The sequence below is a fragment of the Pelmatolapia mariae genome, linkage group LG3_W, assembly GCF_036321145.2.
Source record: "Pelmatolapia mariae isolate MD_Pm_ZW linkage group LG3_W, Pm_UMD_F_2, whole genome shotgun sequence".
In the NCBI taxonomy this organism is placed as follows: domain Eukaryota; kingdom Metazoa; phylum Chordata; class Actinopteri; order Cichliformes; family Cichlidae; genus Pelmatolapia; species Pelmatolapia mariae.
In genome coordinates, this window is record NC_086229.1 from 92,390,622 (window position 1) to 92,405,756 (window position 15,135).

General features: G+C 39.3%; 1 protein-coding gene across 2 annotated transcripts in view; it reads right to left on the reverse strand.

The window, feature by feature from the left end:
- Positions 1 to 15,135, reverse strand: part of adam19a (ADAM metallopeptidase domain 19a) — an 83,858-nt gene that overhangs the window by 16,231 nt on the left and 52,492 nt on the right. For both annotated transcript variants that reach the window (XM_063470335.1, XM_063470336.1), the window contains 7 exons: positions 12,385 to 12,469; positions 10,869 to 11,011; positions 9,042 to 9,219; positions 7,394 to 7,483; positions 6,419 to 6,614; positions 5,855 to 5,963; positions 1,313 to 1,517 (listed from right to left, as the gene is read on the reverse strand). In XM_063470335.1, the coding sequence (XP_063326405.1) occupies positions 1,313 to 1,517; positions 5,855 to 5,963; positions 6,419 to 6,614; positions 7,394 to 7,483; positions 9,042 to 9,219; positions 10,869 to 11,011; positions 12,385 to 12,469 (1,006 nt within the window). The remainder of the gene's footprint in view (positions 1 to 1,312; positions 1,518 to 5,854; positions 5,964 to 6,418; positions 6,615 to 7,393; positions 7,484 to 9,041; positions 9,220 to 10,868; positions 11,012 to 12,384; positions 12,470 to 15,135) is intronic.

The following is a 15,135-nucleotide window of genomic DNA, read 5'->3' on the forward strand; positions in this document are numbered from 1 at the left end:
GCAACAGAAGGACAAAGATTACATAACGATTACAGAGCATGCACACGCAGAGTTTAAAGGGGCTCCTTGGCTAACTGTTGTGGGGATACTACAGAGAGAAAGCAATATATACAGAAAGACAATTTGCAGATGGGTACATTTTCATCCATTTGTATCTCACACATAATTCAGCTCTTATTTTGTAGGGTGTATGTGGGGGGATTTACTTACAACTTTATATTCCATTCGACAAAGTGCCAAATATACAAGACACACAAACAGGCCTCCTTAACCCCCAGTAACCCTTATTATTAGATCAATAATATGCATTGATCGAATGATCAGTGCATTATATTAGATCAGTAAATTTTGACAACCAGCTGACAACTATAAACCATGCTCCTTTACACAGTAAATAAAAACCAAACAGCTTATACTTAAAGAGTCAGAGATATCAAACTTTCCTTGAAGTTTCAGTTACATTCAGACCACATCTGAATGAGTCTGTTAACTTAGGCCTATAAGGGGACCAGGAATGACAAAATGAATGAATTAAATATGCTACTTAATAATTAATTACAATTTTATTAATTAATAAAAAAATGGAATTCATTAATTAAATATTTCAATAATGATTTAAATGCCCGTTAATTTAATTTAAAACATTTAATAAATTATTTATTACCTAATACCGTTATTTTATGTCTGGGTATAAAGTGTAATCTCCAAATTACAAAAATTTTAGTTCAGTTCAATTCAGAAGCCAACATCAAAGAGATGTAAAAGAAATTAAAGCCATATTAGTCAACGTGTAGACCATTCAGGGCCAGACTAACCAGCTCTAAACATTTAACTTTATATTTGGCAAGAGGTTATATTAAAACTGATAAATATATGGCAATTTACACTTATTTCCTTGTTCTAACAATGCTTCTTGGCAATGAATCTCCTACCGTTGGAAAGCCTGTTTATTTCTTCTTAAATGTTGCCATATTCTTAAGGAAAATACATCTATGTATTGAGGAATAGAGGTGAGTATGTGGTTTGCCAAATCTTTTGTGGTTATACTAAACAACTTATTCTGCTGTTGTTTTGAGCTTCTGGTACTCTAGGTGGTGACAAACAGGTGCATGCTTGGCACCTCAATAGCATCACCTGTGAGCACAGACCATGTCCCAGTGATCCGTTGATGTCTGCTCCATGCATGCCACATTTGACCGATCTGGATAGGGCCCCTGCCACAGTGCAACTTCAACAAGCAGTAAGTATCAAGTTTTCATGTTTTCAATCAATATTTGCCTGACCACAAAATTCCAGCTTGGTGTGAACCCACCTTGCCTTCTCCACACTTGGTTCCAGTCATGACAAGACCCGGGTCAGGCAGGTCACCCTGGCCATCCTGGGTGCTGTAGACGTATGTGCCACGACATTTCACCTCTGTTCCTCCAGTCTTGATGGTAGTGTCGATTGACACAGCATTGGTGCCTTTTGGCTTTGTGGCAGCACTGTGGCACTGAATCTTCCCACACTTGGCATCGCTAAACAAAGATACAAGCACATAAGACTTAATTTTTCAATGGCCAGTCATTTAACCTCTGAGAAACCATTTCAAATAACCTCTGAATGTTGATGAACAGCCACAGAAGTGCAGTTGGGTTCAAAAATACATCAATTATCCATTTTCCCACATTTACTAGGTAAAGTCTGACTTACAAGTGATGCGCTATGATTTACTGGACAATTCCTCTAGAAGAAATAATCCAGTATGTACTGCTTGAGATATAATGGTGGGGGAGATGCCATATGGTAGGACGAATAGCTCTGTACATGGCATTAAAACTAGACTAGCCCTGGCCAGACTGGAAGTAAATATAGTGGAAGTAGTGGTGAGAACTAGTTTGTTTTAGCAACAAATGAAAACGTGGAGGAAAGGCTCAGAGCCTTCCACCAAAGGACATAGTTATATACTAAATGTGACAATTTGGAATAAAGATTAAGACACAACCTATGAATAAATGATGTCCTCGAGGGATTGAAAAAAAAAATTATATAGTGGTACTTGTGATTGACTTTACTTGCTCATCACTGTAAATTTATTATGATGTGGATATCTACGTATTGAAAGTGTATAATGTTCATAAGCGAGTTAACCCAAAAAATAAGCTCCACCATGTGCAATATTGTTTACTTTCTGATCTAACAAATGGCAGAACATGTTATCCAAGCATGGAACGGAAACATCATCTATGTAGGACGGCTTATTGCTCCTATTGTTAGCACATGGCATTGAAGAAGGTAACAGTGGAGGAATGCAGCACTTCTAGAAATACATCTACTGTAATAAAATGCATTTCCCACTAACCCATTACTGTAAATTTAAATTTTATTAAGAAATGCTCAGACAAAGGAATGCTATTAAATGTTCAGTTTCTATGTTAAAATAGTCTATGTTATTAAAATGGTGGGTAGGCTATTTTACATTTCAAGAGAAGCTAGCTGAGTCTAATAATAGACTAAATGCAGTGCAGAGTCTGCCATATCAGCATCTACTTGGATGTTAAAAATCACCGAATTTTTTTTATCTGAGTACTAAATCAGATAGATAGACCGCGTATCACAGACTGCGGGTAATAATATTGAATACTGGACATTATACACACTGAAAATAAGCAATGCTACTTGACTAAAAGAATTATATAAATGTATATTAATACTGGCTATGAAGAGCTAAACCAGTAGTCAGCAGCAGTATGGAGCATCTGGAAAGCTGCAGGAGCATAAAGTGCTACTGGAGCAAATAGAACATGTCATGTCTTTCTGGTAAAGGTTTTGAAATTATTTTTTTTCTTCTGTAGTTAAATAGGTAAAAAAGAGGTCAATCTCAAATGGACTATTTAGACGCTTGGGTATTATTATTACTCTTATAAGTTATTGGAAGTGAACTAGCAGAGATTAGGAAGGAGATCACTAGATGGAGACTTTAGAGCCTTCTAAAGAAATATTACTAAGGTCATTTGGAGAGGAGGTTAGACAAAAAATAGTAAAGTAAAAAAGTAAAAATATACTAAACTCTACAACAAGAATCTAAGGTGAACAATATGGATGTATATGTTAGAATGGAAATGGAATTAGAATTACAGCAGATGAACACTGGTAGGAAACATTTAAACAGGACTAATTCAAAAATAGTACAACATGGAAGGAATTTGAGTGGAAAATATCAGCAGTCCACTCACAGAGAGGGATTAAATTAGCTGTGTGAGCTGTGTGGATGGGGAGGGGGCACAGTCCAATTATCAGTCTCACAGTTTGTGCGAAGAACCCTTCTAAGATCCTGATTTTCTGCTATACCTCTTTCCAGATGGCAGGAGGGAGAACAGGCCATGGTTCCTGATGGGGGTTCACAGGGTGAGGACACCCCCACTCCCATCATAGCCATCCGACTCACCAGACCCCAAACACCATGGTGATGTATCGCTGCATCGTCCACCCCCAAGTGGGGCTGGTATGCAAACTGCAGAGTGTCTTGTGACCCACTGAGAGAAACATAATTTCAGTGACATCAGAAGTACTGAAGGGGGTCAAGCAGGACTCACAATTTGCACCAGCAGCTCCAACAGAGAGAAATATTCTTCTCAACTCTGCCTTACGCCCATCCCGGAAAATGGACACACCCAGCACTTCAAAAATAGTGTGATAGTAACCTTTGCTTTCTGTATGTTAGCAATACTGTACATCATCCTCAAATAACACAGAGACTCTGAACTTTTACATAACAATTTTATATTCAGACCTGGAGAAAGTTATACATCCTCTCTGGTTACACAGAATGACTTTGAACACTTATGGTAAATAACACACTATTAGCAAAACAGTGTGAAATAATTACACATCAACATACAAGTGAAGATCTTTAACTACATTTAGTGTTTAAAGCAGATGCTGTGCAGGTTTGAGATCAGCAGCTTTCTTAAAGAGTCCAAGGATCCTGTTGACCTTGTAAAGTTTAATGCAATCTAGTACCATGTGTGGGGCATTATGTCATAGGCTTTCTTGTAATCAATCCAGGCAGCGCACCGGTTGGTCAATCTGGTCTTAGAGTCTAAAGTAAGTACTACTATATGCTGAAAGCCTGTGCTAGCCAGCTGTGTGGAGTACTCCATCACCTATACAACCTGAGCATGCACCTCCAGAGAGTCCCAGTGCTATGGAAAACATCACGAGTGGTCCCAGTGCCTAAGAAAATCATCCAGGGCACTAAATGACTACAGGCCTGTAACACTAACCTCTCATATTATGAAAGTTATAGAGAGCTTATCCTGGAACACCTCAGACTCCTCGTGAGCAAGACCCTCTGCACTTTGCATACCAGCCCCACTTAGGGGTGGATGATGCAGTGATACATCTGCTGCAGAGAGCGTATTCCTCCCCCGACAGACCCAACACCACAGTTCGGATAATGTTCTTCGACTTCTCAAGTGCCTTTAACACGATCCAGCCCGGGCTGCTGAGAGAAGTTGGAGGACATGCAGGTGGAGGCTCCACTGTTCCAGTGGATCACCAACTACCTGACAGGCAGACCACAGTTTGTGAGACTGCAGAGCTGTGTTTCAGAGTGTCTTAACAGCAAGATAGGAGCATCCCAATCAACTGTTCTGTCCCCTTGACCTCTTCACCATCTACTCGGCCAGCTTCAAGTACATCACAGAAACTTGTCTCCTCCAGAAAGCCTCTGATGACACGGCCATTATTGGATTGGACACAGGGCTGCCTACAAAAAGGGTCTGAACTGGCTTTACTTTCTACGAAGGTTCAGCTCCTTCAATGTATTCAGCAGCCTGCTCTATATGTTTTATATAGAGCAGGCCTCATGCCAACAACAGTCTGTTGTTGGCATGAGGAGGAGGTGATCAGTGACAGAATGCTGGCAATCATGGACAATGACTCCTACCCCCTCGATAACACACTGGACAATCAGTTTCAGCAACAGGTTCCTTCAACCTCGCAGTCTGAGGGAACATTACAGGAGTTCGTTCCTTCTGCTGCCATCAGACTCTTTAACTCATCCACTTTGGTCAGATCCACACCTGTGGAACAGTATTAATGCCACCTCGATGCACCCTGTCACTTTTGTACACCATGACATATTTGCACACGTTTTTACCTATATCGCTATATTCATCTATTTATCTTAATATTTATCTTAATATTCATCATAACTCTGTTTCTACACTCATATCTGGCTTTGCACCCATTTAAGTTCAAGGTGGTTCATAGGTCGGGGAGGCAGATGGTCGTGGCCGATTTCCTCCCGGTGGGGGAGTAGGTTCGGCAGGATCTAGTCTCAGCCTGGTGGTGGGGGTGGGTGGCAGGGGTGTGGTCCCTGGCTCTGCTGCAGTGGAGGCATGCTGCAGCAGGCTTGAGGGGCAGTGACGGGGAAGCTGAGGGCCAGGTGGAGGGGATTTCACTAACAAACGCTCTCTCTTTTTGTAGTGATGCTGAGGACCAGAGAGGAAGTGTGTGTGTGTGTGTGTGTGTGTGTGTGTGTGCGCGCGCTGGAAAGCTGTCCAAAGGTGTTGTGTTGCCGACCAGGATGCTACGTGGCTGAGCTGCCAGGACGAAAGGCTGTCTGAGAGAACGTTAGAGGAGGTTGTTCCTTCTGCTGCCATCAGACTCTTTGACACACTAAAAATAAACTGGTGCACTACATTTGAAAGTTGTGTGGGTCCGTGATGTGTCACAGTATACTACTGTAAAGATATGTTCAACAAAAGCATTTCCAATATTAATTGTATCTGTTATCAGTGTGGATACGGTAAATAGCTGATGCTATTTAACGCATGCGGTGATACCTGATATGTGAAGCTTCACTTACCTTTTCTTACACTTCACATAGTTGCCATGTTCATCTTTCCCGCAATTTCCAAAAGCATTTCCTGCTGCATTGACATCTTCAAAGCAGACATCATGGGCCGGTTGAGCTCCTGGAAACACATCATACCCAATTAGCTCTGTACATCCAGTGGTGTTTTCCCAAAATATCCCAAAGTTAAAAGTCACTACATCAAAAGTTGAGTAACATTAGAAATTCAAGGATATGTGAATGTTTGGTGCTTTGAGTGCTTTGTGAAAGTAAGGAATAGACCTTTCAAAGTACCAGGCCGTTTACTACGTACTAAACCTCCTGAGAAGAGAACACAGATGTTCGGATGACTGGACGGAAGAGTTACAAAATATTGAAGACATCACTGTTAGGAAACATGAGTTGGAATACAATGTCGACTAACTAACCTTGGTAAGCTGACAGTAGAGAAATTTCATTTGTAGTTTTATTCAAATACTGACCTTCAACAAAGACTTAGTAGTTTATAGGCATGTGCAGTAAATTAATGTCATATTGAGGGAGGTGATGAAGTGCATGTAAAAGCCTTTTCATTACCGTAGCCCCAGAGCTGCAAGCACTGCTGTTCATGGGTGAGGCACATGCCATTGTAGCAGTAGGCCATTCCGTATTGACAGGAGGAGCCATCCAGCAGGTAAACGTTGGCAGGGCAGTAAGGAGAAGCCCCAGTGCAGTATTCTGGAAGGTCACATGCTCCTGCTGGGCGCCGGCACATGGTACCTGCCTGCTTCAACTGACACGCATAGGGAACAGAGGGTGAGGAAGGAGGAAAGGAGCACAAGACATGGAGAGCCATCTTTAATTTAGTGATACTTAGCAAAATTATGCACACTGAAGCCTTCTACATATAAGGACTAAAGTGTAAATATCTGCCTACAAATACTTCAAATTTGATTTCTGATGCATTTAACTAGAATTTTCCCAAAGCACACAGATTTTCCAAAGCAAATGACTGCTCTACCTCCCGTCATCATAGGGGTAGGTAGTATACAGAAGGTTTATGAAAACTTTTTTCTAGAAAATATCTTTGTTCGTTCATTGTTGATGTAAAAAAAAAAAAAAATCCTGGAGGTGGTTTAAATCTAAAAGCACACTTACACATTACAAATAGTTACTTGAGCCAATGTTTATATGAAATACTCTTTAGTCTAAAGGAGAAGAAAAACTAAAAACAGTATTAAAAGAGTTTTTAAGTAAAACCATTAGGTTTAAAACGCAAATGTATAAAGGAGAACAAACAAATTGTTGTCACAATGGATGGACCAGCACATCTGATTTGGACCTGATTTTATGCCCTGACACAGCCCTACCATTTATCCAACCTCGGGACCTGCACTTGGAGTACACGAGATTATCTTGCACCACTAATCCTTCACTTGTAAGGAGAGTGTGTTAACCATTATACTCACAAGATAACAAATATATAGAATAATATTATTTATAACTTATTTTTACTAAAAAAAAACCACCCCCACTTTCTTGCTGTTAGTGACAGCAAGGGTTGTCTCTTACTTTGCACCCCTCGCAGCACATTCCATGGGCACACTGGACCTCCTCCTTCAAGGTACAGTTATTGGGATTGCAGCAGTCGTTTTCACATTCCTGTTGACAATCATACAATAACCCACAATATCAAGGTTTAAACACTGAAGTGTACATAACGAAAAACAATAATAATAAAAAAATAACCTCTCCTTAAACTTAAATGATTCAAATAAAACGGACTTCATATATGATTTGTAGGTTATGTTTAATCACCTTTTTACAGAGTAAGCTCAGCAAAAGCAACTACACACAAACAGACACACACTTCTCTATTCAGAGTATCTGTCTGAGCTGCTGCCTTGTTCTGCCTCGTTCTCTCAGGTCAGCAGACCAAATGCTTTTCCTTGTTCTAAAGACATAATGAATACTCGAGGGGACAGGCCTTCGCAGTTGTGGCTCCAAAATTGTTGAGCAATGTGTGACTGCAATGTGTATGACAAAAGAATTTCCCTCGGGATAAATAAAGTTCTTCTTATCTTATCTGCACATCAGGAAGGCTTAAAAACACACTTTTAATCCACTCACCGAAATCAAGACTCAAGTCTTGATTTCTACTTTGACATTCAGATGACGGGATCAATATTCGGTGTTAATAACATGAACTAGCTGCATTAGTACTAGCATACTAGCAAGGTGTACCTAACAAAGTGGTGAATAAGTATAGAAGTGTGTGTGTGTAAAGTCTCCTTATTTTCTTTAAAGACTGTCAGTGGACCATCGCTTTTGGCACCAGTAGAAAACAACAGTGATCGCAGTACATCCATACTCCCTAACAAAGGCTTGTATGCTGAATCACAATGGACACAAGCACTATTTCTATGCAGTGCAAGTGCAAGTGCTTTCTATCTAACATTCCTCTTTACTCCAATGGATGCATCGGAAACCGACTTGGGGTTAGCCTCATGCCCAAGGCATGCCAACTTTAGGGTTAGGGATAACCTAACCCACCAACCTTGTGATTAGTAGATGATCTGCTCTACCTCCTGAGGTACAGCCACTGCAGTGGTCCTCGTGTCACAGTCTCAAAAAAGTGCTGTTTCATTTTTTTTAGACAATATTGTAAATAAATGCATCTGAAATGCAGTGATGTGAAGTCATTATTTTCATAATAAGAATACTCTGGTTTTTCCCTTCTATTTAAACCTACATTCAAAGATGAGAACTCTGCACAGTGGTGTGACAATTAAAAATCTGAGTATCTATAACAACATAGCATTTCATCTGCTTTTAAAAGCTGAAAAAACTACAGAATGGACATGATGATGAGCTGTTACAAAAAGTAAATGAGCATCAAAAAAGTTATTTAACTTACGAGAATTAAACATAATGTATTACTTTATTGCAGGGGTCAGGCCGGCGTCCTGCAGGTTTTAGATGTGTCCTTGATCCAACACAGCTGATTTAAATGGCTAAATGACCTCCTCAACATGTCATGAAGTTCTCCAGAGGCCTGGTAATGAACAAATCATTCGATTCAGGTGTGTTGACCCAGGGTGATATCTGCAACCTACAGGACACCAGCCCTTGAGGCCTGGAGTTTGACACCCCTGCTTTAATGCCCTTTTTATGTGGTAGGAGAAGTTAATATAAGTTCAAATTGAATACTTGTCCTCACATCTGGTTCTCCACAATCACACTCTTCTCCGTCCTCCACAAAGCCGTTGCCACACTTCTTGCCCCCCACCAGGTCTTTCATGTTGGGCATGTTATATAAGCACATGCCCCCTCCCTTCTGGAAATAGCGGTCCAAATCGCGTTTGCTGCAGTAACTGAAGACTCGAGGGAATGGGTGCCTGGACAGGGACATTTTCATATTATTTACATTGAACAGAAAGTACAAAAATATCAATGTTATGCATGCATTTGTACATTTTACAATTATTCAATCTGTAACTATTTTGACTGATATACTATTTAAGTCATTAGCAATTAGAGAGAGTGTGAGAGAGAGAGCTCACAGGTTCTAAATGAGCTGTGTGTTACTGGTTTGTATAACTTGAACTAATTTGTCTTTTCAAAGATAAAAAAAACAAAGGTGAAGCTGTGAATGATGAAGTATTTTAATATATTTTGCAGTTAGGCTTAAACATGGCTCTTTACCATCCCTGCTCCCATCACAGAAACCATTAAGATTGAATGTACGACTACCACAGTAATCTTGGACATGGGTGTAAGAAAAAAGAAGGAAAAAGCGTGCGTGGGCAAAACACCTTCCAAGTACTATTCAGCTATCTCCCTCTTCTCAACATGGATGCTCTTCTAGAGGCCAAATCCATGGTCATCATAATCATCAAGGTGATATATCAAGGAGATGCACTGTTTCCAGTGCTGTTCTGCACTTGTCTTAAACCCCTCAGCCTTCCCATGTATTGCCTTCCCCAAGTCATCAGCTCTTGACTAGACTTTTTAAGCCACTTCCTTTGTAAACTAGTCACGTGTATAAGCTGACAGATTCTGATCACCTTTCTCTCAGACCAGGGGTCTCAAACTCAGAGGAGCTGGGGGCCACTGCTGGCACTGTCATCTCATTGGAGGGCCACTTAAGTGTTCAAGTAGAACAAAAAAAAAAGAACACACCCACAAATATTTCCAAAAATGTAGTGTTTTTGTTTATTTTAAATATGACAAAAAACTATGACTGAACGTTATTGGAAAACACAAACGCAGTGTACAGATGAGTCTTAACAGTTTACTTACAACTGGGCTCGTCAGGCACTCTGCACTGGGGGGTGATGTGGGCCGCAAATGGCCCCCGGGCCGCGAGTTTGAGACCCCTGTCTTAGACAGTGCTGGAGGAAAGCAATCGTTAGGTTTCAGTTTAGCTGCACTATAGCCACTGCTGCTTATTGTAAACCGTGAAAAGCTTACATGGTAGTTTGATTCTACGCTTTCTGTCTGATATCGCTTTGTATTATGTCAGTATGTTATATTGTAATTTTTATTGAACTAAGTTGTTTATCATGTTTATCAAGGAACAAAGTCTGTCACACAAAGACTTGTTTTCCTTCATTCAGATTTGTAGTCCCTATTTACAGGACAACACAAGAAAAACAAATTCAAAGACAAAATATAAAAATCTAATAAAAAATTATCAAGGGAATGGTTTGTTAAACAGCCATGCTAGTATTTCAGCAGCTAGAACTGTTTTTCATGTGTCAAGTAATGTAATGTGTCAGTGTGTTATGGCTGCTTGGTTCTATCAAACGTTTCTTCCTGTTAAAAGGTTTTTTCCTTTCGTTGTTGCCACGTGCTTGTCATGTTTGAGTGTTGTTGTTGTTTTTTTTTACTATATTATTGTAGGGTCTTTATAAAAAACCTCGAGGGAATTGCTGTTGTGGCGCTATATAAATAAAATTGACTTGAGTTGAAATCAAGGTGTTAGTAACAACATCTGAGGGTGACTAGGATGTTTCTTTAGTCCTGTGCAGAGCTCGTGGCTAACCCAGTGGCAGCGGCCATCACACAGCCTCCCTGATCGGCAGTGGCCTCCACACAGCAGCTGTCATGGTCATGGCTCATCCCAAAGTTGTGACCAATCTCGTGGGCCATGGTGGCTGCAGCACCAATGGACAGCTCTGAGTGGTCCTGTAGAGGAATAATAAAAGGAGCTGTCACTTATATGATGCAGTCTATCAACAACATGTTCAAACTAATTTAATATGGGTGTGTCAAAGTAAGCTGACTTCATAATTGGGCCAGGTTATTATGGTTATTGTTATGTCTATTAAAATGATTTTAGTGCATCTAAGTTAAAAGTTGAACTGTGGATTTGTATGTTGTATCTCAAGACTCCTGGTTATAAATTTGTATTTGTTTGACTGATTGCCTAAATTTATGTTCCTTTTTCAGTGATATATTATTTTTTTGATTGTTAACTTTTCAAACTGACATGTTTAAAGAATGAATTTGTTACTTTTAACATGCATTAAATTATATGTTTATTAGAGTAATAAGATGAGTGAGTGTTTTTCCAGCATGGCCAGAGGTGTGCTAAGCCTAGAAGATTCACAACACACAGAGCTCTTGATTTTTTTAAACTTCTATATTACAGTTCGTTAATACTAAAGAACCATCTCCAGTACTTTCTCCTGTCTCAACATTTCATGTCAGAAAATAATGTAGACATCAACAGGCATAACACGCACACACAATTTACACACGCCTCAATTCGTGGGCATGTCCATGTCCCATTAACAATAGCTTGATAAACAAAAAAAAAGTTCTTATTCTAGTGTCTAAATGGATGCTCAGTCATCCAGGTAAGGAAATGGTCATGACAATTTGCATATTAATGAAGAAACTGACCTCATAACCCATTGTTTGCCTGTTGTACTAGTTTCAGTCAGTGTGTATGGTTTAAAAGGTTGGGGAAACCTGCAGTCAGCTGAGACTGAGTGGCTCATTTATCATCACTTCGATGAGTGACGAAATGTTTCTCCCACTTAAAACGCTACATCCAGGTGAACAGAATAAACTTTTTTGGGATTTTTATTCCATTATTTCAGACTGCAGTGATCCCAATAATATGTGGGGTACATCAACAACATTTATTTTGAGTCAAATACTAAAGGCTTCGCTAGGAGCAGCGGCTGTCTCGCCATCTGAGCAGTACAGCAAGTTTTTCTTTTGAATTCAGCTGTTGCTAGAAAGCAGAATGATGTCAGCTGTGAAATATTATAAGAAAATGAAAAAGCTAAAAATTAGAAAAAAAAAAACCTCTGGATTTGTAATTTACCTGTTTATATAAGCATGTTAATTAGTGGGCTTTTAACCTTGATCATTGAACATCTGATAATACAAATAAGATGGTCAGTGATCGTAATATAGTGCTGAATATTTCAGTGGATACTCTCCATGCCCAAAAACATTGAAGCGAGCAGGAAAAAATTACATGATGTGAAGACAGAGAAAAAGAGGAGGAAGAAGGAAAGAAAAAGTAGAAATGTATTTCCACATACCACATTGATGCCTCCAGAGTTTTCCAGGCTGCACATCCCCTCCAGTGGTGCCATGCCGATAGTTGTCCCCTTGAATATCACACCCCTTTCCCACAGAGAAAAAACACGAGAAACAGAGCGAATTAGGACTTAACCTCAACCTTCTTCCTGTTCACTTCGGGGTCCACAGTGGATGCACTGAATGCAGTTGGTCTCTTGGCATGCTAAAACAGAATCAAGCTCTGATTGAATAATGAAAACAAAACAGATCCTACTGTATCAGCACATCTAATCACAGAGTCTACATTTTTCTAATTAACATTTGTGCTGCTCCTGCTACTATTTTGAGGTTTTTGCTCTACTGGAAGCAAAATCTTTTGTTTGTTTTATAAGTATTTGTTAGTTTATACATTAACCAACTGCCAGAGGCTCATCATACAATGGTGAGTGCAGAGACACATGGCACTATGCTAATTATCAGCCCATGTCTAAACATCAGGGAGGTTGAGCGCAACTGATTTAATACAATTCTCCTGAGCTTGATATTCAGTGAAACAATTACAGATCAATCCTGTTACATCGGATGCTTTCACAGTATAATGCATGGATGGGTAATTCATTTTCCCAAGTAGCCACATGAGAAAGTGGGAGTGTTACACCAAGGTTACACCAATGTAATGATGAGGCAATAAAAAATTTAAAAATGTGTCTCAACTGTTCCGATACTCCTGACACGTACGGGACCACTAAGGGTTTTTGCTTAGGCAGCAATTGTGCTTCTCTCCTGGATCACCTGGTGCGTTCTCTGGTGCCAAGCAACAGGGCTGTGACAGCCGCAATAGCTCTTTGGGTCTGGCGACAGGTACCTACCAGATGTAGACCGGTTTCTGTGACTACCGGGAAGGAAAGAGGCGATGAGCCAATCCATAAGCAGACAAAGATGTCCACTTTCCAGCTTACCACTGCGTTTCCCCCGTGAATGGTGATCCAATATTATTGATTTTACAATTTGAGTAACAAGTGCCAGAAACAGCACAAACACAAACACAAATGGCAGTGACAGACGGCAAGCCACTTTAGAGTCGCTGTGAAAATGCTTAACAACAAAAGTGTAATAATTAAATGTATTACATTCAGACATGCTGCTGAACCTGCACCTGCTCAACTTCCCTGATTTATTAGACCGAACATGGTCAGAGATGCCATCACCTCTCCATCATGATTAACGTTTTGCTTGTGTTTTTAAACCGACCTTTTCGGTTTGGCTTTTAAACCCAGTCTAGAATGTTAATTTTACTTGGATTTTTCCTCTTTTGATATTGATGTTCTATAATTTTACTGTTTTTTTTACTATGTATTTTATTTATAGTACTTATATTTTATCCTTTTTATGTTATTAATCTTTGGCTCTCTTCCACAGCATTTCTTTTATCCTGTCTTACTTCTCTCACGCCAACCAGTCGCAGCAGGTGCCCGCTCCTCCCTGAGCCTGGTTCTACCAGGAGTTTTCTTCCTGTTATAGGGGAGTTTTTCCATTCCTGCTGTTGCCAAAGTGCTTGCTCATAGGTGGTCATATAAATTTTGCGTTTTTCTCTCTATGCATTATTGTAGGGTCTACCCTACAATATAAAGAACCTTGAGGCGGCTGTTGTTGTGTATAAATAAAATTGAACTGAATTGAACTGAATTATGTTCAGCACTTTGGTCAGTACTCCCTGTTTTTAAAGTGCTTTATAAATAAAGTTGGCTTGGCTCAATTGCTCAATACTGGCATGTTGAATATAAATAAAATAAATAAAAATAAATATGTTTAATTAAATATAAAGAATAATAGTGATTTTAATAACAGGCCTCACTGAGAGAGTCTGAGTCCTGGATGTTGTTTTTCTCCTCGTTTTTTTGTTTTGTCCTGTTGTGATAGGAGCAGTAAATTCTAAGAATACTAAAAATATAATTTGCAGGTGATTGAAATTAGAGATATTACTTCCTGCCATTGCAGTATTGTATCACAACACTGTAAAGCCTTGCTGGAAAGAAGAATTTCTCAAATACTCCACTTAGCCTGCTGACACTGTGACCCAGTTTCAGATAAACAAAAGATAAACATTGGAACCTAATCAGTTTCACAGCCACTCCAATTCTTGATTGATTTTACAAAAAAAGTCACACATTCTTTCATAGACCTTAAACAAATAATTTTTTTAAACTTCTCGTCAATGAAAAAAAGGTCACATTTTCTGTCATGCAAGTCCATGTAAAGTACAATCATTAATAATATAAAAAAAGTGAACAAATGTCTATTATGTAAACCACTTGAATGCATTCATAAAATAAATTTAGCATTTATTCTGCAGACAGCAATGAAGCCAGATACTGAATTTGTATACTAAAGTCATAAAAATATGTTTTCACAGGACCTTATGCAGAGGCAGATATGTGAAAAACTGAGTACACGGGAATTTAAAGGATAAGTAACAGCCAGGTGCTGCTAATCATTTCATTAATTATTTCTGAGCAAATGTAGTCACCTCTATAGAAGCTGAATTTTTGGCATTCAGTGGTATGTTAACACAATGTCACAATCTTCCTGAGTGACTGTAAAAAATTTCTTCACAATGATGTGAGAGTCATTCAGAAAGTGATTACTGCAAGTTACTACTTGCTACTGGTTTTACACACTGTTAAATCATTGGGCATACTTGAAACATTATTTTTCCCTTGACTGTATAGTATAACTATTTTTTCAATGAAAAACCACAGCATATATAAGTC